Source organism: Lolium rigidum, chromosome 7 (assembly GCF_022539505.1).
Source record: "Lolium rigidum isolate FL_2022 chromosome 7, APGP_CSIRO_Lrig_0.1, whole genome shotgun sequence".
Lineage (NCBI taxonomy): Eukaryota > Viridiplantae > Streptophyta > Magnoliopsida > Poales > Poaceae > Lolium > Lolium rigidum.
In genome coordinates this window covers 339,820,938-339,841,700 of record NC_061514.1, presented here as the reverse complement: position 1 = coordinate 339,841,700, position 20,763 = coordinate 339,820,938, and the positions used below count along the sequence as shown (strand labels likewise).

General features: G+C 43.2%; 2 protein-coding genes across 3 annotated transcripts; both read left to right on the top strand.

Annotated features, from left to right (window-relative positions):
* Positions 1 to 588: 588 nt before the first annotated feature.
* Positions 589 to 12,976, top strand: LOC124679101 (protein ALWAYS EARLY 2-like). 2 transcript variants are annotated; one of them, XM_047214924.1, is made up of 20 exons: positions 589 to 645; positions 1,327 to 1,449; positions 1,525 to 1,620; positions 2,483 to 2,545; positions 2,975 to 3,052; positions 3,581 to 3,770; positions 5,435 to 5,691; positions 5,780 to 6,152; positions 6,914 to 6,997; positions 7,782 to 8,086; positions 8,188 to 8,235; positions 8,716 to 9,027; positions 9,123 to 9,301; positions 9,367 to 9,649; positions 10,389 to 10,547; positions 10,715 to 10,879; positions 11,183 to 11,323; positions 11,417 to 11,641; positions 12,277 to 12,567; positions 12,650 to 12,976. In XM_047214924.1, the coding sequence occupies exons 2-20, from the start codon at positions 1,345 to 1,347 to the stop codon at positions 12,821 to 12,823; spliced, it is 3,528 nt and encodes a 1,175-aa protein (XP_047070880.1). In that variant the 5' UTR covers positions 589 to 645; positions 1,327 to 1,344; the 3' UTR covers positions 12,824 to 12,976. The 2 variants fall into 2 exon arrangements, with proteins under 2 accessions (XP_047070880.1, XP_047070879.1); XM_047214923.1 differs by having other exon boundaries at positions 5,423 to 5,691.
* Positions 12,977 to 15,336: 2,360 nt separating this feature from the next.
* LOC124673531 (dirigent protein 5-like) lies at positions 15,337 to 15,873 on the top strand. Its single transcript, XM_047209593.1, has one exon. It carries the CDS (start codon positions 15,337 to 15,339, stop codon positions 15,871 to 15,873), a length of 537 nt encoding a protein of 178 aa, XP_047065549.1.
* Positions 15,874 to 20,763: the final 4,890 nt, after the last annotated feature.

Below are 20,763 nucleotides of genomic sequence, written 5' to 3'. Positions count from 1 at the left end.
TTTGGATCCTTCTTCCATTTGTCTTCACTGGATTTTCCACCTCTGTTTGGTGAATGTTCTCCTTTCCTTTGTTCTCCTTTTGTGTTTCTGCCTCTGGACTTTCTTTTATCTTGAATTTACTTGATTCCTTTGATTCCTCTGCTTGAGGTGCTCCTTCTATGTTGATCATCATGTTTCCTTCCAGCTTTGGGACCTAGTTCGTTGTGTAGGTATGAAGAACTGCATTTCAGCCAGGCCCAGTAGCTAGCTGGGCTTGGGCCCCTCGGTTTGTGGGGCGCCCTCAGGGCCGGGCCTGGACGGGGCTCCCTCCCTCGGAATGTCTTCTCAACCCCGTGGATTCTTCCTCGTCTTCTTCTTCTTCCTGCACATCTCCAAGTTCGAATCCCGCACCCATTTCTCCCTTCCCAAAATCCCCACCGCACTCCGCCGATTCCTCGACGGCGCCGCTCCTCCGCGCCACCCCGATCGAGCTCCCTCCCCGATCCCCCTCGCGCCAGCCACCCAACCCTAGCTCCGTCCTCACTTCCTCACCACCGCCCCGCCCCAATCAGGTCCGCAGAGGGGCCCTATCCGCCGCGGACTCGTCCAGGCGCGGGCGCCCTCCCGCGCCGAGGTCGCCGGCCACGCGCGCGCCACTCACCCCCGGTATTGTTCCTATCCTCTGCCTCTGCGCGCGCGCGCGCGCTCTCTCATTGCACTTTATCATCGCTTGCCGCTCTATTCCCCGATTCCCCCGCGCGTGATGTTACGCTAGCTAAAGTTCCCGAGGATGGGATTAGGGCGCGCGGCCGGGAATTTAATTGCACAAACATCAGAGGTTGTAGTGTAGGCTGATGGTAGTAAAAGAGGAAAGAGATTAAGCACACGCATTAAAGCAGAAAGTTCTTCCTTCCGTTCACGGATTAATTAGCTTAGCGCCAACTATGTAACATACTCGTACTACGTTGCTGGGTGCTATTTACTCGCCTTGTAGTATTATTAAATTAATTATGCACCATCCCTCCTCCATCTATATTCCATGTTGGTTGGTCATGTGAACTCACCCCGTGCTCACTTTTTTGCACAAGGTTCAAACAGCCTATCTTAACTAAACGCCACACTTAGCAGTGCCCCATTTTTTTTTATCATTGAGTTTGCAAGAGATTGCTTCTCGTAATGGCATATAGCTTCCTTATATATAGTAACATTAGATCATGAAGGTTGTGTACTTGTGTATGTAACACTTGTTTTATCGCGGAACGTCTTCCTGCTTAGATTTTCTTATCCAATTTTCATCCAAAAGGCTACTGAAGCAAACCGTCTAATCTCCAGTGAACTGTATTTCAGGTTGTTCCGTGACTCTCAATGTCTTCGACAAGAAAAGTGAGAAATGTAAACAAGCGCTATGCCAAAATTAACGAAGATTGGAACGATAAGGATGCCGCGGTTGTACATAAAAATAAAGTGCGAGTAAGTACCTGCACTCTACTGTGGTTTATACAATCACATAGTTGTGTCATTGATCACAGAAGCATTTATTTGCAGAAGAAAAAGTTATCTGACCTTGGTTCTCAGTGGACCAAAGATGAGCTGGAGCACTTCTATGGAGCTTATAGAAAATATGGAAAAGATTGGAAGAAGGTTTGATCTCTGCCTTCTTATTGTGGTGTGGGAGTACTTTTGTTAAACAGTTAGGAATTTATTCTTTAGGTAACCTCATACTACGCCAACAGGATTACCCGAGAAATTTATTTTTATCAAGCAGCAGTATTATCACTTGAAAATAACGAACATGTTGTAACCCACCTCTTAGGAGGATTGTAAATCAAACTCTACCTTTTCAGTGAAATGAAAAGCAAAGGTCCTTTGCGTTTCTTCGAGAGTATTATCACTTATCAGACCTACATGCTTGTTATTTTCAACTTGTTAAATATATGTGGCTTATATACAGGGAAAATAATCTTGGTAATCCATCATATCATGCTGTTATATCAATGTAGGCAGTATCTGAGAAGCTAATGCACTATAATAAACATATATTGTTGTTCAAGCAGAGTCCTAGCAGTCTTCCATGTACCGAGAGACAAGGTCAAGCTCGGTGTACAAATATGGAGTAGTTACATATTTTCCTAGATCCTTTTGCATTCCTTAAGGAAGTGTGACCATGCGAGTTTCAAATAGTAGCAGCAGTGTGCTACCACCGTTGCATTCCCCTGTGACTGTAAAAGGTGGGCTTGTCACCTAAACGGGCCGGACTCAACTCAGTTCACACCAAACCTATCTTCGTTGGCTTCGGGCTTCCTTAGTCAAAACTCAAAATCCCACTCCATTCAGCCAATTTTTGGGTTAACTACGTCTCTGGTCCTCACAGGCCACCTAGCCTGACAAACTTACTACTCTCACTTCCTCCGATCCTGCTGGTGGGTGGGAGCAGGTTTAATAAGGATGCTATCTAGTTTGAAGACCTGAATTTATATTACTGATTGTTCATCTCAACTTGCAGGTGGCTGCTGCCGTCCATGATAGAACATCTGATATGGTGGAGGCTCTTTACAACATGAATAGGGTAAATCCCAGCCCTCCTTTGTGTTCGGTGGCGGTTCTGGACTGTCTGCACTTGGTTACCTACCACACACCAGCTTGTTTTAACTTTCAATCCTGACTAGCAAAAATGTGTGGCATTAGTTTATTGTTGTGATGCTGTTTCTTGTAGTTTAGTGGGCTAATTTTAGCAAAGCAATACTTGAGTTTTTCATAGCATAAGATCCCAGGGCTGGCCACCATATCAGTCAATAATCATTGTGATATATACTGAGATCTTGGATTCCATCCATTTGGTTCCAGCCTTATCTCCTGCTATGCCCATATGTATGCATGATAGATTGTTTAAATAGATTGTATAAGTTGCACAATTCATTTTGCATGTATTTGTCTTTCTTTTGCTATTTTTTTATGGTTATGCTGATAAATTGATCAAGCTCTGTTGTATGTCCAGGCATATTTATCTCTTGCAGAGGGAACTGCTACTGCTGCAGGGTTGATAGCGATGATGACCGATCACTATAATATTCTGGTAAAGTTAAACTTGAATGCCTATAATATTCAAGCTTCTGTAGTTCTTTCCACGGATACCTGAAAATGTTGTGAAAGTTTAACAGGGATTCCATAAAGTACTGTATCAAATATTAGTTGATTCTTGATATTTGTGAAATCTATATCAAGTACAAGAACAAGAACTATTTGTTGCATCTAGTAATATAATAGTATGAAATGCTTAGGAGCTGCAACTATTAAGATTGTAATAGTCGTTTGTGTTGACTATATTAAGCTATTAAATGATTTTCAGGCTGACATCTCCATTACTTGCCCATCATTTATAGCAACATTCTTGAGGAATTACTTCAACATCATAAAATGGAATGAATTTCTCCCTTATAAGATTACAACACATGTGTTCTTGTGAAGTAGCGGAATGGTATACCTAGCCCTTATGGTGGCATATGTGCAGCCTTGGGTCACAGTTAGTCTGTTAGCGCTCTGTGCCATTTTATTGCGTTTACCAAGAATGTTTGTAACTAAGGACATATGCTCTGAACTGTAGGATGGAAGTAACAGTGATCGCGAGAGTAATGATTCACTGAAAGCTTCTAGGAAGCCACAGAAGCGTGGGCGTGCAAAGCTTCAATCTGCGTCGAAGACATCTGATACACGCTACCCTGATCTATTGCAATCTCAGCCCACTTCATCGAGCTATGGATGCCTTTCTCTGTTGAAGAAGAAACGTTCTGGAGGTAATTTGAACATCAAAGTCTAAATGTATTACTCCCTCCGATCCATATTAGTTGCCACTAATATAGATGTATCTAGACATATTTTAGTTCTAGATACATTCATACTAGTGGTAAAGAATATGAATCAGAGGGAGTAGAAGAAATAGAAAACTCAGATATGCTGTGAATAGTAGCATACATGTCCTTTTCTTTTTTTAATCTTTAGTACTCCCTCTGTCCATAAAAGGATGTCAGAAGTTTGTCTAAATTCGGATGTATCTATACACTCTAAATTCGGATGTATCTATACACTCTATAGATACATCCGAATTTAGACAAACTTCTGACATCCTTTTATGGACAGAGGTAGTAGATTTTCTAATTCGAGTCTAATAAAGTTTTATCTAAAAACGAAAACTAGGGGGGTGTGTATTTCGACTCAATCCAAGGGTCAGTCTTCCTGCTCCGGGACAGTGAGCACTTTGACTTTGGTTCAGAGGTTTGGATCAGAAAAAAGACACAAGGGGAAATCGGTGCATTGGAATATAGGGATGGACCTATTTTAGTCGGCTACGCCCTGTCTGCAGAGAAGCAAGCAAGGAGGGGTAAATATTAACTAGTTTTTTTTTGGATACAAATAGCAAGCAATCAGGAGATAATACAAAATCAGGAACCTATTCCTTCAGGCGAAAACTTCATTTTCTCCCCTTCCTTTCAATCCATCTTTTTCAATTGCAAAATCAAAATCCAGAAATAACCAAGAGAGACAAACTGTGGTCTGCTTCCTTTGCACGGCTTAGTGACGATAGAGGAGCTAAGGGCTCCGTCCTCCGGCAATGCCCTCACCGGGGGCAGATCTCGCGGCCGCAAGTGAGAAAAGGGAGCTGAGTGGAACACTGGTGGGCAGGCTGTGCTGTAGAGAAGATACAGAAGGGCGGGGCTGGTAACCAGCGTCCCTGCCTGCTGATAAACTTGCTTGAGTTCTGCAGCACTTGCTCTCGCTCTCCCTCACCCAAAGGAAATGGATCATTACATTAGATACAGTGGATTAAGTGTAGCAGACATTTTGGCCCGAAGGTTTGATCCATGCAATTTCATATGAGATTTGGTTCGTTAGATCAGGTGCGGTTTCTGAACACGAACCATGCCCACCCCTAATGGCATCTGTAATGCAAGGTGCTTACAAAAAATAAACCCGGTTTTTTCTGAAGCAGAGTGCCTATTTCTAAAGGACAGATGCTTAATTAGGCACCTCTGGTGTAGAAATAGCACACCTCCGTAAGCACCTTGTACATGCCCTAAGGAGAACACAGAACAGTTCACAATTTCATTTACCAAAAGCTTTTAAGTCTAAATTTATTCTCTGTTAGTGTTTTAGTTTTTGTAAACAGTTAACAATCTACAATTCAACTATGAGCACAAAACATTTCACAATCTACAATGAAATTGTGAACTCGTAGATGTGTTCCCTTCTTATAATTAAACACGGATACATTTATGTTAAGTTCACATCGGCATGTGTTATTACTCTCTACTCTCTAACTTTAGGACTAACTGCTATTTAATGGTTGAAAATATGACCTCCGAAATTTGCTTCATGGCTGCACAGTATTAAGATGTGGCACTGTGTACTCATACACAAAATTAGGATTGAGGTCTTGAAACTTGTCTAGACTTGTTTGTAGGGAACAGGCCACGTGCTGTTGGAAAAAGGACCCCGCGAGTGCCTGTTGCAAGCATGTACCACCGAGATGACAAGATAGGTCCAGCAAATAGACAAGCAAAACCAGATGCTACTAATGGTGATGATGAAGGTGCTCATGTAGCAGCTCTAGCTCTAGCAGAGGTCTGTCAAAGAGGAGGCTCACCTCAGGTTTCTCAAACACCTGGAAGATCGAGTGATCATATGTTCCTGTCTCCTATTAAAAGTGCTGACAGAAAAGTAAGAACCCAGGATATATTTGCTCTTTATCTCTAGTCCACTCATCTTGCAAGGTAATTGCATGATCATATCTGTATGATGTTTGCAGAATGCGGATTCAGAGATGGGAAGCTCAAAGATGCATGGATTTCAAGTAGAAGCTGATTATCCAGAAGGTAGCTTAGGAAGCAGGGAAGCAGAGACTGGTGACCATCCCAAATATGATTCTTATTTTATGAACAATGAAGGCTCTGCATTTGGCAAGTCTAAGCAAAAGTTGAAGAGGCCTCAGAGGAGAAGAAAGAAAGCTGCACACAAAACAGATGATCAATTCGAAGATGACAGAGAGGCTTGCAGTGGCACTGAAGAAGGGTACAGCGCCAGAAAAGCTAAATATGAATCAGAGGTGGACGCATTAGGAAGTAAAGCTTCATGGCCATCTAATAAATCAAGCAAAAGAAGTCGCCAGCTATTTTTTGGCGGTATGTCTGATCTTATCTTTTATTTTTAGAAAGGTAATGGAATTATTGAAAGATGATCACAGCATATTTTCTTCTAGGCTTCTAGCACAGTTGAAACTATCAGTTAGGTGGTTTATTGACTTGAGTCTTATCTTTTATAAAGTTGCAGGGTAGTATTTTCTCAACTATTGAATACAATATAGACATATTCATATTATTGAATGATAATAGTAAACCTCTTCGAAGGAGTGTAACACAAACCCTTCTACCTTTTCAATGAAAAGAAGCACAAAGGCTTTTTGCGTTTTCTCGATTTTTTTTTTATTGAATGAGAATAGTATTCCAGCAAGAAGGACAATGGGCTAAGCTTCTCATATTTACGTACATCACAGTATTTTCTTGTGATCCTGTGGTGAAACATAAGTATGTCCTATGCTTTGGTGGTCAACCATCAGTTTTATTTCAGAATATTTGTTGTCTTCATTGGGTTGTTGCATTTGTAAAATAAACTGACAATCTCCCTACCATGGAAAACTCAAACAGAACTATGTAATGATTATTACACTGAAATCGATGTTGCTCTACAAACTTCGTAAGGAGGATCTGTTGTTCTTTGTAAATTGTAATACAGTCTGTTCATCTTTGCTTTGCGCTCACATATTATTTATTTTACTGTGTAATGCTTGCTAAGTTGTAAGGATACTTTGTTGGAGTTCTTGCTTTTGTATCTATATAGCACAAACCTTTGGTCCTGATTTGCCTAATTGGACTTTGTTTGGCAGATGAAATCTCAGCTCTCGATGCATTGCATACATTAGCTGATATATCTGTGAATATTCTACAGCCTTCTTCCAATGCTGAATCTGGTTAGTCTTATCTCAGACTATGGTGCTAATTCAGAAGTGGGAATATATTTTTACTATTTAATTTCCGTGCACCTCACTGTATCCTTTATCATGTAATAGTAGTTACTTTTTTAATAATTATGTGATGCGGTGGCAAAACCATGCAATGGACAGCTTGGCAGTACAGTTTAGTACTTAAGTTCTTGCAATCGCTGTACAATGGAGTCAGAGCTGATTATCCGTGGAGCCAATATGTCGTTCTAATCTTTTGTGGAGTCTAATCTTAAAGGAGTTCTGCAATCTGCATAAATTCCTATACATACAAGGACCATTTATGTACCCCCACAGCTCCAAGCATGCCTGCATGTTTTATGGAAGAAATGGATACAGCAAATGTTTCTTCTTCTTATTATTCCTTCTTATTATTCCTTATTATAATGCTATTGAGCACCTGCATACATTGTTGACTAGTTTCTAGGCAACTCTGTAGCTGTGTAGATACCTTCCACCTGTTTTACCTGCAACACACTTAACTTCATTCACCGGCTTCCATTTGCAACCACAAGAATTGTAGATACTGGGCATACTGTTCAATAATAAGTTTACTCACTGAAGTCAACAAATTGTTTAACCAGGTCCTCAAAGGTAGATTTTTTGCAAGTTTTAGCAGTCCGACCATCATGTGAAAATCTCAGAAAAGTTATGGACAAAAGTGGTTTTGCAGAGTTAGGTTTTGACCAATATGCTAAGTTTTAATGCTTTGTGTTTGATTGTGCTATTGATATTGCCTGTGCTTGTTTTCCAGAATCATCAGCACACATTAAGGATGAAAGCAAAGACAATGAATCTGATGAGAAGCCAAATGAATCTGATGAGAAGCCTAGTGTTCCTGCACCAGTACCACTTTTTGAGAAAAAAGACAACTCCAGAAAAACGAAGAAGATTAAAAGGCAGTCAGAACTTGTAAACATTGAGATGGTTACTAGGAAAAAAGCTAGACTTACTAAAGATCCACATCATGATGGAAGTGCTATTTCTGAAGTAAAGCAGCAAGATTGTAAATGTGGTGTTAAAACGGAGAAAAAGAAAAGAAAGTATTCCACAGGAAAGGTACCTGCAAAACTGTTACCTGTTGAACATGTGACAAGCCACAATATTGTTAGTTCTGTACGTTGCTTATGATTTGCATATATTTGCTGCTTTATGTTCAGATCTCCAAAGATGGAAAGAATGCACTAAAAGATATTGAGAAGACTGAGGTACGCACCCCACTTATAGTCTTGCCTTTTCTTTTGTTGCTCCTGATAAACAGTTTTCATTTAGTAAGAAGAACAAAATAAAGCTCTCTCTGATTCTTAATCTTTAAACCTCCATTTGGACAACATACCTTCTCCCACTTAAGAGGAGAAAATACTTTTTTGTTGCATGACCTCCTTGTTTTTAAGCAACTTTCTCCTTCTCTTATCCATGTGGTATATAGTTTTTTACGTCAATGACATATAGCAAATGGGGAGACTACTAAGACATACATTGATCAAAGTAACTCTCATTGCTGTTGCCAAAGTATTCCCTTCCAAACATCCTTCTTTTGTAAATTTTCCGTGGGTGACCTACTACAGTATGTCACTCCCAAACACTCCTTGGCTTTGTGAATTTAAAACTTGAAATGGCCAAGTTGACATTTTTCTTTCCTCCCGTGTGGCAAAATATGATTTTGCTTGTATATCTGCCTTTGCTAGGTTTCTGCTGAAGAAGGGAATGTAGTTTCTAATAAGGGTAGGCATACTCATGTTAGTCCAGTTTCAAAACAAAACAAGTCCAAAGCACAGGAAAGTTCTCCAGCACATGCTGATGTTGGAAAAGAAGCCATGGATAATATGGACACAACACAAAATGCAATAACTCAGCAATCTGACTCGCCGTCGAAGGCTAGAAGCCGGCGCAAATTAGGCATTTTAAAAGCACTTACTCCAGAGTGTAAGCCTCCTGAGGGTGCTGATGATTCCTGCGATAATGTTACCTACCCAGTGAATAACGTTCTCGATCTTAAGGTTTGATGTTTTGTCAAGAAACTTTTCTGACCTATTCATCTCATCATTTGCAAGGTATAGAAGTTACAACTTATGTTTTTCCTGACCCCTTGCAGGACAAGCTCTCTCACTGCTTATCGTCACGATTTCTCCGTAGATGGTGCATGTCCGAATGGTTCTATAGTGCAATTGATTACCCATGGTTTGCGAAGAGTGAATTTGTTGAGTACCTGAATCATGTTAAGCTGGGTCATGTGCCAAGGCTGACTCGTGTTGAGTGGGGTGTTATACGGAGGTCTGTCATCTGCAGTTGATTTTTTGCTTCAGCTTTGTTTGTTTTCTGAGTCTAGTTTTTTGCAGTTCTCTTGGAAAGCCACGTCGATTGTCGAAGCAGTTTTTACACGAGGAGAGAGAGAAGCTTTCTCAGTATCGAGAGTCAGTCAGACAACACTATGCTGAACTCCAGTCTGGTGTTCGAGAAGGTCTACCAACTGATCTTGCTCGACCTTTAGCAGTTGGACAGCGTGTCATAGCCTGTCATCCCAAAACCAGGGAACTTCATGATGGCAGTGTTTTGACTGTTGACCTTGACCGTTGCCGGGTTCAATTTGATCGGTCGGAGCTGGGTGTCGAGTTTGTCATGGTAAACAATATATATCTAAGTTCTATTTTGATTATTTTTGTGGCATGTTTTATTTTCTCTTATGGTTTAAAATGTTATCTACTGATTTGTTTTGATTTCTTGTATTCCACTCTGCAATGCATGCTTTCACTAAACTGTTTCTCTTCATTTGTCCATGCTGAACTGAAAACTAAGAGTAATACATTTTTTTGTTTCTCTTCATTTGTCCATGTGGATGGACCAAAGTGTCGTTTTGTACACTCACATAATCCGCAGAAAACAATTTTGATTTGCGACCGGAAGTTTCTACGGTGTACTATCATTGTAAAATCTAAAAAATATATATATGACATGTAGACAGTAATCTACTGATATTTTCATATCTTCAACCTAAAAAACATGAAATGTTCATTGATCAAAGGTTAATTAGCTTGACTGCACAAATTCTAGGACAACTCTTGTTTTACTCTGGTGGGAGGGCGGTATACAGTTTGTGTTTTGGTCACTATGCTTTAATGTGATTGGCTTTCCTTGCACAGCTATACCCATTCTATTCATTTGTTTTATACCCGAGGATGTGGGGTGTTATACTTATGGAAGAATTTTCTATCTGAGTGGCTTAGTGCAAATGTTTCTTCTTTATGTCTGTTCGAATATAATAATAAACCAATGTAAAGATGAAATATTGCCATGTCAAATAGGTTGCTGTTATTCACCCACAAAAAAGTTGTTGAATGTCAAGGACTTCTTTACTTTGCAGGATATTGATTGTATGCCACTACACCCACTGGAAAATTTCCCCGAATCTCTCCGACGGCAAAATATCGTGAATAAATACTACCGCAGCTTCCCAGAAGTAAAATTTGAGGATCGATCTAGAGAGTATGGTGGTGGCGGCGCAGCAAGATTCGTACCAAATGTGAGTTTCACCGGTGCTGATGCAACTTCCTTTGTACTTTTTAGTCACTCAACAAGTATTTTAATGAAGCAAGCTAAGTTGACAGCATATGTAGTGGGAGCTTTATAATATATGTACTCGATGTGGAATAACCTAACTGTTGCCCCCTTGTGGAATTTCTGCAACAGGGAGACACATTTGATTCAGTTGCACATGCAAAAAATACTGGAGATGAGTCTACAGTTGCTGCACAACAGGCAATGTATAGTCAGCCATGTACACTGTCACAGCTACAGGAACGAGAAGCAGATATAAGGGCTCTTGCTGACCTATCACGCGCCCTTGATAAAAAGGCAAGTGCAACATGCTTGGTCTTTGTGATTGTGTTTTCTCTAGTGTTCGAAGATGAAAATGGAAACCGCCTTTGTTATTAAAAGTTGGAAGTCATAATTGAAAATTGGAATTGGACGAATCCATATGACCATATGAGTCTGTTTTGGTTCCATGTCAGCCTGTGACTGAAGAACTCTACAATCATCCAAATTCCACCGTGGGGCCAGTATGCAATAATAATTTATTGGATAAACATGCTAGGGGATTTTTACGCAATCCAAGTGCACAATATTTATGTCTATGAACCATTTAATCTTTTGTAGGAAGCTTTGCTGGTAGAATTGAGGCACATGAATGAAGAGGTGTCTGGAAAGCAGAAGGATGGGGAAACTATTAGAGATTTGGAGCACTTCAGGAAGCAATATGCCATGGTGCTTGTACAGCTAAGAGATTCGAATGATCATGTAATTCCCAGTTCTACATGTCACTTGCAGTAGTCTTTTTTGTGTGTGGATATCATGCACTAACAAGATTCAACAATATATTTTCATACTCAGGTTGCTTCGGCCTTGCTTTCTCTGCGGCAACGTAACACATTTCATGGGCATCCCACGCAGTCATATCCTATTCCTAAATGCGTGGAAAACAGTGGTGCTTTTAATAGAACACCAGACGCATCTAACCTTTTTGGTTATATTAACCAGGAGTCTGGATCCCAAGTCATGGAAATTATTGACACTTCGAGGTGCAGAGCTAAGGCAATGGTTGATGTTGCTATTCAGGTTAGATAGTTATACGCATTCATACTTTATCATGTTATTATGTTATTCAGTCCAGGGGTTCTTGATATTCATTCCTTTATATACGTTGGATGATCACCATCCACATCCGTTAGTATAGATCAGTCTCACTGCATGGTAATAGTTAAAAGCATATATGCTGTCAGAATGCAGAAAGCGATCCTTTTCAACCAGATCATGAACCCTATATTGCTCTTTGGACTTCACCACTCACGAGATCATATTAACTAAAAAAATATTTCAAATTCGTAATCTAACAGTAAATATTGAGTTAATAATGAAATGCGTGAAAATTTGAAGTGAATAGGTAGCAAAGAGAACCTACTTTTTTTTTTATCAACAATCATTTATGTTCAGTTCAGTGCTTGAGGTAACTAAAGATTCATGGTTCGTTGATAATTTCCTGTTCCATTTTTGTAATCTATTTTCTGTAGTCTGCACCCTCACAATTAGGTTTAGTGTTGGATGCATGGAGCATTTAGCTTCTAGATTTTTCTTTCATGTCTGAAGCATTGCCTATTTTATTCTGCCCTTGTACATCTGGTGTTACTGAGGTATACAACTTTGCTTTGTTGTTAATTTACGTGTCTGCTGTCTACCTTTTTCTGTGTAATCAGGCAATGTGCAAAGTAAGTGACGGGGAGAATGCTTTTGCGAAAATAGGGGAAGCACTAGACAATCTGAATATCCGTGGCACCGGTTTTGGTTCTAGCATACTAGGCATACGGCGGATACCTCCCGATTCGGGACAGGCAAATTCAGCCTGTCAGGATAACAGCACTTCTGGCCGCTTTGACCCTGCGACAACTAACGTTTCCGGTCCAAGATTGCCCAACGGCCGTGATTCTGAAACTCAGTTCCCTTCAGAGTTGATTTCATCCTGTGTAGCTACCATCCTTATGATACAGGTAAACAAACCATAGAGGTTGCATATTTTTCAGGCGTTATGTGCTGGTGTTCTAATGGGTATTCTTCCTTTGAATGCATCAGAACTGCACGGAGAAGCAGTATCATCCTGCCGAAGTGGCGCACATTCTCGATTCGGCGCTCTCACGCCTACAACCGTGCAGCTCGCAGAATGTCCCGATCTTCAGGGAGATTGAGATGTGCATGGGTATCATCAAGAACCAAATGCTGGCGCTGATACCCACTCCTAGTGGTTAGTGCGCCGCGGCTAACATTCTTTCTCGTGGTATACATATGTAGGGGAAGGAAAATTTGACGATGTATGTGCCTATGCAGTGTGTATTCTTAATGTCACAGCATGTATAAGGTGTAACTTATTAGTTATTGTTATATATTTCTTGTATTCTATTAGTCGTTCCAGTTGACTGATGAAAGCTATACGTGTGTGCTCTCCCTCAATCTGGCCTTGAAACTTGAAACTCTCTTGCTGATGTGGTGACAGCGTTGGAGTAGGGCTTTGCCAAAGATAAACCTGGAAATAGTCTGTTTTTGTTAGCTGCGACCTTAGACTTGTTTTCCTTCCCGATGTTATATGTTCTCATTGACGAGCGTCTATGTCTGCGATGACTACTCATCAGTTGCCACTCGTGCTTATTTCAGATTGCAGATTTACGATTTTGCATTTCCCTGTTCCCGCGGAAATGGCAGTAAATGCCTCCAGCTGGGAAGATGATATCTGTGTTTCCAGATTCCCAGAGCCATTTCGGACGAACGGTTCACTCCAATGGATCTTGCCCTGTTGCTAGAAACTTCCAACACTCAGGTCGTTGGCAGGCTGAGAGAAAGTGAGGCCCAACAGCGTGGGCCCTAGTGGCAGCCCATCTTTTTTTTGAGAATTAGCCCATCTTTCTTTTAATGCGTAGGATGCTACTCCTTCAGAACGGGCCGACGAGCCCATCTTCTGGAGCCGCCCCACTCAATTCCTTTGTAAAAAAAACTTATGAGCAAGCAACTATGTGAACCATGATCATAGTTTGTGGTGGTTGAAGAATAATGCCATTTATAAGTTAGTATTTTAATATTCATAGACCCATAATTGCACTTAAGACGATGTTCTCGTATTTGCGAGGGTCACCTAGCTAGTTATACTCAATGCACAATACAAAGAAATAAATGAATAGAAATAAAGCTAGCATGGTGGTGCCTTTCTAAGGAGACTAGTTTATGACCCCCCTACACATTTATAGGTCAGATGATATCCATGGATATCTATACCCAGGTCTGATAACATCTTTACCAGTTGAAGATAATAAGTTATATTTTTATCGCCATTCATGAAGCAACTTTAGTTTGCTATTAGATTTAAAAGATCTTCAAAATAATAATTGCCTATTTTTTTGCGGGGAAAACAATACTTGTCTATTGCTCAATTGGATCAATTAAACTTTACTTTTAACTTGAATCACAACATACAAATCATAATAATTATACCACGAATACGGAGATCACATAGCCCAAATGTTAACCTCCATACTGATTACACCACACAAAAAATTACTTGCTAGCCTGAAGTCCGAACTTTATTATAATCATGTTTAAATGATACATATGGTTTTGAAGATCTACATTATGCTTACTAATACATATGGTTTAAATAATACATAAATGGTTACTAATACATTATGCTTATTAAAATGGAATAATTAATAACCACCCATCTACAAAGTATTTTTTTTCAGTAATGGTGACTTTTATTTACATAATATTGTGGTGGCACATATCGAATAATGCGCTATCATCAATTTAAGGTGATGTATTTCCTCGCAGATGTACTTCTCGTTTCATTCTCATTTCAGAGAGTAGAATATTAGCACCAACTAGGGTACGATTGGTTGTTGGGTACAATTTTGTGTTAGAGTCGAACGTTTAGGGCAAGTCCAATCTGACTACATATCACTACCAATCTGTACTACAATGAGCCGAACCACGGCATCAAGTTGTACGACTACATCAGACCTGCCGAAAGGTGCCTCTTTCACGGTTGCAGCTCCATCAAAAAAAAAACACACAATTTTTTGCGTCCCTGGCGATTGCGGCTACACCAACTATGATGAGTTCTACATCGACCATGCATAAACACACAAGAGGTGAGTGTATGTATGTATGTGTGAGTGTCTATGGGTTGTACCGTATTTCGCAAGAAAAAACCATGCACATCTCTTATGTTACTAGCTTTTGTGCTGGAACCAAAAGGGCGGAGATATATATAAGTATGTAACTCTTGTGGCGTACCATTGTACCAACCAGAAATGCATTTTTGATGGTTGCTTCCGTTTTACTGAACTAAATAACTAGTAAATTCATTATATATTCGCTGCTCCAATGCGATCAAAAGAAACAGAGTTGCCTGCCCAATAGCAAAAATGTACGTTGTTTTGATGGGTTTGCCTTTTAGGGTACCCACAGCAACCTGAATCATCAAGCTTAAAAAAGGGAAGGTTAGTCACTTGGAGTGCAAGGGAGGTTAGAATCTAAGCTAAACTGATACCTTAAACATACCCCACAGATCGATACTTCCATGCATTACACCTCTATATATAGCATGCACAGGTCCAGCTATATATCAACAGTCCACAACAACACGAGAGCTGCCCACTTAGCAGTCCTCTCCAATTTTCGCAGTTTGCACTAGCAAGTAGCAACAATGCAAAGGCCTCGCAACATCTTCTAGGCTGTCTCCGACCGTCCTTGTCGTGGTATTTCTGCTCGGCATGGCGGGTTCCGCCCACGGCCTGGAGAGGCTCGTCTCCAGCAACTCCAACGAGCCGTGCAAGAAGATGACACTCTACTACCACGACATCCTCTACGACGGCGGCAACAACACGGCGAACGCCACGTCGTCGGGGATCACGAAGCCGACGGCGCTGAGTACGAGCCGCAGTAAGAACACCACGTACTTCGGCATGCTTGCGGTGTTCAACGACCCGATGACGGTGGGGAAGGCGCTGCCCATGGCGGGGGTGGAGCCGGCGGCGCACGCGGAGGGGTTCTACTTCTACGACAAGCAGGAGGCGCAGAGCGCGTGGTTCGGCTTCTCTCTCGTCTTCAACTCAACCGCGCACAAGGGCACGATCAACCTCATGGGCGCCGACCTCATGAGCGAGAAGACGCGGGACATCTCCGTCGTTGGAGGCACCGGCGACTTCTTCATGGCGCGGGGCATCGCCACGCTCAGCACCGACGCCTTGGAGGGCTTGTACTACTTCCGCCTGCGGATGGACATCAAGCTCTACGAGTGCTACGTCTGATGGTACCTTGTGTGTGCCAATACCGAATCCATATGTTTGCTGCTCATGCTTATGCTTTTTCGATTTACCTTGGTGTGCTTTTATAGCCGGTTATATGCATTCGCCGATTCGCGTATATACGTGCATCTTGTTTGGCATTCGGATAAGCAAGTATGCGTAATTCCACTATCACGTTTATTGTGACTCACTTTGTAAGTGTTGGTTCCTGTGTTTTATATCTTAACATGTAAAAACTTTTAAGAAAATTGTTGTATCCTGTAAAGAATTTATCAGACCAATATATTACTCCATCGCAAAAACAACAATACAGTATATACAGCAAAGTTGGGACATCATCTACGAAAAGTCTCTTTGGCTCTTGGGCACCAATGCTCATGCTGTTTTTTCTTTTCTTTCGAAAATCATACATATTTGTTTCAAAAAAAATCTAAAAAAAATCTAGACATAGTAAATGAAGTAACCTACATGCGTGTGAAATTTTAATATAAAATTCTTTATATTGTAGGCTACACAAAAAGACAAAATCTGTTAAAATTACGAGATTTGAAATTGTCGTTGCCTAATCGACGGTACCTCGGAGGAGGGATCCTCACGAGGGGGAGAAGAAGTAGGGGCCATAGGGCGGAGTGCACACGAGACGGTGGTACGCGAGTTACCCAGCTTCGGAACACCTGCACGATGACAGGGCCTACTGCTGCTTGTCTGGAATTATCCGGGCGCTTTCGCGTTGTTACAATGAGTTGTGGTTGTGCCTCTAGGGCTCCCGGGATCCGGCTTATAAAGGCGCACGGATCTAGGGTTTACATGGAGAGTCCTAGCCGGAATACAAGTTGCCTAACTACGGTACAATGTCTTGCCGTGTACGTCAAGGATCCGCCTTCCTCCAAGTACGTGCTGGATCCGGATACTTCATGGGCCGTCACGGATCCGGCCTCCTTCGTAGGTCGGTAGAGATCCGGCTTCCTGTTCCTGGGCTGGACTTCATCCTTCAGGATCTACAACAACTGGGCCGCCCGATGGGTCATACGCCTCACCACCATCTATGGGCCACCCGGGCTTGCCGAATCTAGGCCATGCCGTTGATATACCCATAAAGTATACCCACAACAGTAGCCCCCGAAGTTCTCCGAGATTCATCATTCCTCCGACTTCATTCAGCTCGGATCCGAAGAGAATCTTGAAGAGCTTCAAAACTTTTACTTGATTCCGGGTTCATTCACTCGGAAATCCTTCGTCTTCAGATTAGGTATCGCAACGGAGATTCCGCTTTTCCCGCGCACAACCTCCTTTTTTCCCGCGCTAAATTTTCGCAGATGTAAATCTTTAGCCGGAAATTTCGGGAGTGCATGGTTAAGTTACCTCCACGTCGTTTTACCGCACTTGACCTAAGACACGTGTCATCCATCCAACGGTGCGACCGTTCCGTTTCCACCGTCGGATCCGAATCCCGAATCTCCGCGCGCGGCCTATAAATACCCCGCGACTCGGTAACTCTTCATTCTTTCACCGCACCTTATCACTTCATCTTCTTCCTCACGCCGCGCCGCCCAACAGATCTCAACTCCGGCGAACCTTCCACGCGGGAGCTTCACGCGCTGCCGCCTCAAGCCTCTCCTCCAACCAAGATCGCCACGGTTGACCAAGAAATCAACACCGCCGCCGATTTGTGGTCATCGGAGGCTCGAAGCCGCCAGTTTGTTGACCTCTACTTCGCCGGAACTTCGCCGGACCGTCGCGCCATTGCCGGTACGTGCACCGGACTTGTAGAAGAAGAAGTAGCTGTAGTATAGATTTTCCGGTTACTCAACTTAGCTCGCATGGGTGCAGCCGGAAGCATGCCTCACGGTTCTCCTCACAGTACTGGTAGTTCTCCGAGTAACCCGGATCCCAGTGCTGTGGAACCGATTTGCCCGGATCCCATTGCGTACCTACCACCATATGTTTCCGACGTTAGGCTTGCTCAACCGTTCTCCGCCTCTTCCAGTACTTTATTAGGCCGGATCCCAACAGCCCAGGAGCTCGAAGAGGAGCTACAAGGCCAAGCTAGAATGGCAGCCAAGGTACAAGAGGTGAAAAACAAAAAAGCTTCCAAGGCCCGAAGCCGTGAAGGGGTGCGGGGTCAATGGTGGCCCTGCGAGACAACAGACGCGGAGCTCCGGGAACTCCAAAATGAAGGCATGATCTCCGAACATTGGAGTTTCACGCGCGACTCCGACGTTCCCAAGCCCGACACAGACGAACGTGTCATGACAAAGGCGTGGGTCGAGCGCGGATTATCGCTCCCTTGCTCGGAGTTCTTCCTTTCCGTCCTCGACACGTACGGGCTCCAGCCCCACAACATCTGCCCCAACTCCTACCTTCTGCTCTCAAACTTCGCTACTCTTTGCGAGGGGCATCTCGGAATTCGACCCGACATCAAACTATGGCAATTCTTTTTCCGAGTGAAGAAGGAGACGAAGGACAAGGCCATGCTAAACTGCGGAAGTATGACGTTCATGCTCCGCTCTGGTCGGATGTATCCTCCTCACGACTCCCACGAATCCGTCCGGTACTGGAACGCCGGATGGTTTTATGTGAAGAACGCGCCAGTTCCGAGCGTCCACGACGGACTCCCGCCCTTCAGCAACACGCCTCCGGAAGAATTGGCGAGCTGGAGCTTCATCCCCACGCTTGCCCAAACGCCCATATTGGAGAAGGCCGCGCGGAGGATTTCCTGGTTAGTTCATGATGGACTAACCGGAGCCCAGCTCACCCTCAGCTGGTTCACGCGGAGGATCCAACCTTTGCGCTACAATGCACGTCTGATGTGCGCGTACACTGGGGCGGACGATCTCCTCCGAGTCACCCGCCACGATCTTCCGGCCGACTCCCTCAAGAGGAGGTTCAAAACATTGGTGAAGATTGCTAGAGGCCAACAGGTCCCGGAACTGATTAAGGATATCAGCACACACGATAAATGTCCTCCGGTAAGCGCTTATACCTTCGCATTCCTTTATCCTTTCTCAATTTTCTAAGTTTTTAACTTGTTCTGCTCACTCTTTTCGCAGCTTGACTCTTTGGCGGAGGAAAACCTGCGCACCATACTCCGAGTTCCCGTTAGCGGTGACTCGGTGGAAGAGGATCCGGAGGACCCTGAAGAGGAAGAGGAACAAGCACCTCGAAAGGCTGCTCCTCGACCTACAAAGCGTTCCCGCACCAAAGTCTCCGGCTCCGACGCTGGAGGCAGCGGCGAGGCTTCCGCCAAGAAACCCAAGGTGGTCAAACCACCTCCGCTTGACTCCAGGAAGGCGGAGCGCCAACGCCTGAAGATGCTTTCGACAGCAGGAAAACCCTCACGTCCCAACATTCCGGGTGCAACGTAAGTTTCCGAGTAATGTGCGTTATCTATATTGGTGAGCTGTGTTATGCATATTTTCCTTTTACTTGCTCACAGGAATCCGAACCCTACCACCGCGCGGACCAACGTTCAGGAGCATATCACTAAGTATATGCAGAAGAAATCTCCCGCCGTTGGTCCTTTGACGCCAACTCCGCCGAGCGCTCCACAAGCCCCCCTGCAGCCTTCTCCTCCTCCCGCGGACCAGTCTCCAGCTCCTGCCGCACCCACTCCACCGGAAGTAATTCCGGTTAGCAGCGACAGAGCGGGCGGAGATGATTCCAGCGGCAAGGGTCCCATCAATGATGAATTTGAAGGACGAAGCCAAGGGGAAGCAGAAGAAATCTCCTCCGGCAAAGCTGAAGCCACCACAGGCGATATGGTCGTTTTTCCCAAGAACTTTGGAGATCCGTCTGATCTTACCTCCACCCCAAAAGCCTATACCACAAAGTTTTTTAACAAACTAACGGAGGCAGAAAAGTGGGAGCTGGAGCAAGATTTGCTCAATGCTATGCTGAACAACGCCTGGGGAAAACCGGACGTTGAAACGTCGGAGATCCAGGACGCCAAGAAAAACATTGGCCAATTCTTCGACAAGCTTGTTTGCAAGCAAAAGGTAACTCCCCAGTAGCCCCCAAGTATTTAGGCGGAAACTATACTAGTTAGCGTCTGAATACTTTTAGAGAACTTAATCTGAAAGGAAATTTTAAAAGTCGTGGTAGCCCCCAAGCATGATGGCGGAAAAAATTTCCAGCCACAATGCTTTAGAAAGACTTAAACCATGATGGCGGAACTTACTCCGTTTCTGGCTGTGTTTGCAGGAGCAAAAAGCCTTGCATTACGAGTTGCATAAAAACATTGCGCTGCAACGTCGTGTGACCATTAGCCAGGCGGAGAAGATCCAGCGCTTCCAAGCAGAGAATGCGGATTTGAAGAAACAACTATCAGAAGCCCAAGGTTGGTTTCCGATTACTGACGATTGTGGGTTGTTCCGCATTTTTCCGAACTTGACGCTTCATGTAACTATGAGCAGGTGCCTCCTCTTCTCTCGCTGCAGCTTCCTCTGAGTTGGAAACTCTACGTGCTTCACAGAAAAATCTTGAGGCGAAGCTCGCAGAGGCAGAACAGAAAATTTCTGAGAAGAACTCGGAGCTTGCTCGCAAAACTGGTGAGTTTGAGCTGAAAAGACAGACTGACAGCGACATCATCCAGAAGCAGCAAAAAGAAATTGGAGGTCTTCGCAAATATATGAAGACAGCAGAGAGCTGCTGGGTGAAAGTGCATGGAGCCCCCATGTGTGGTTTTGGTAATTAATGACAATCCCTATGGACTAATGTTTGCATTGAGTTATATTTGTAGGTGTTGTCCATAGGTAATGCTTGAACCATATGTTGGCTTCAAAGGTTGCAATAAGAAGACATTGATGAAGGATATCAAGTGTCAAGTATGTCTTGAAGATGAAGATGAAGTGAGCCCTCAAGTTACTTCAAGACATCAACATAATGAAGTGCAAG

What these genes read in the sequence shown, in the direction of transcription:
- LOC124673531 (XM_047209593.1), top strand. Translation starts at nt 15,337, where the DNA reads ATGGCGGGTTCCGCCCACGGCCTGGAGAGGCTCGTCTCCAGCAACTCC.
- LOC124679101 (XM_047214923.1), top strand. Translation starts at nt 1,345, where the DNA reads ATGTCTTCGACAAGAAAAGTGAGAAATGTAAACAAGCGCTATGCCAAA. An exon ending in ATGGAAAAGATTGGAAGAAG is followed by an intron (nt 1,621 to 2,482) that starts GTTTGATCTCTG and finishes CTCAACTTGCAG; the next exon opens with GTGGCTGCTGCCGTCCATGA. An exon ending in ATAACGTTCTCGATCTTAAG is followed by an intron (nt 9,028 to 9,122) that starts GTTTGATGTTTT and finishes GACCCCTTGCAG; the next exon opens with GACAAGCTCTCTCACTGCTT.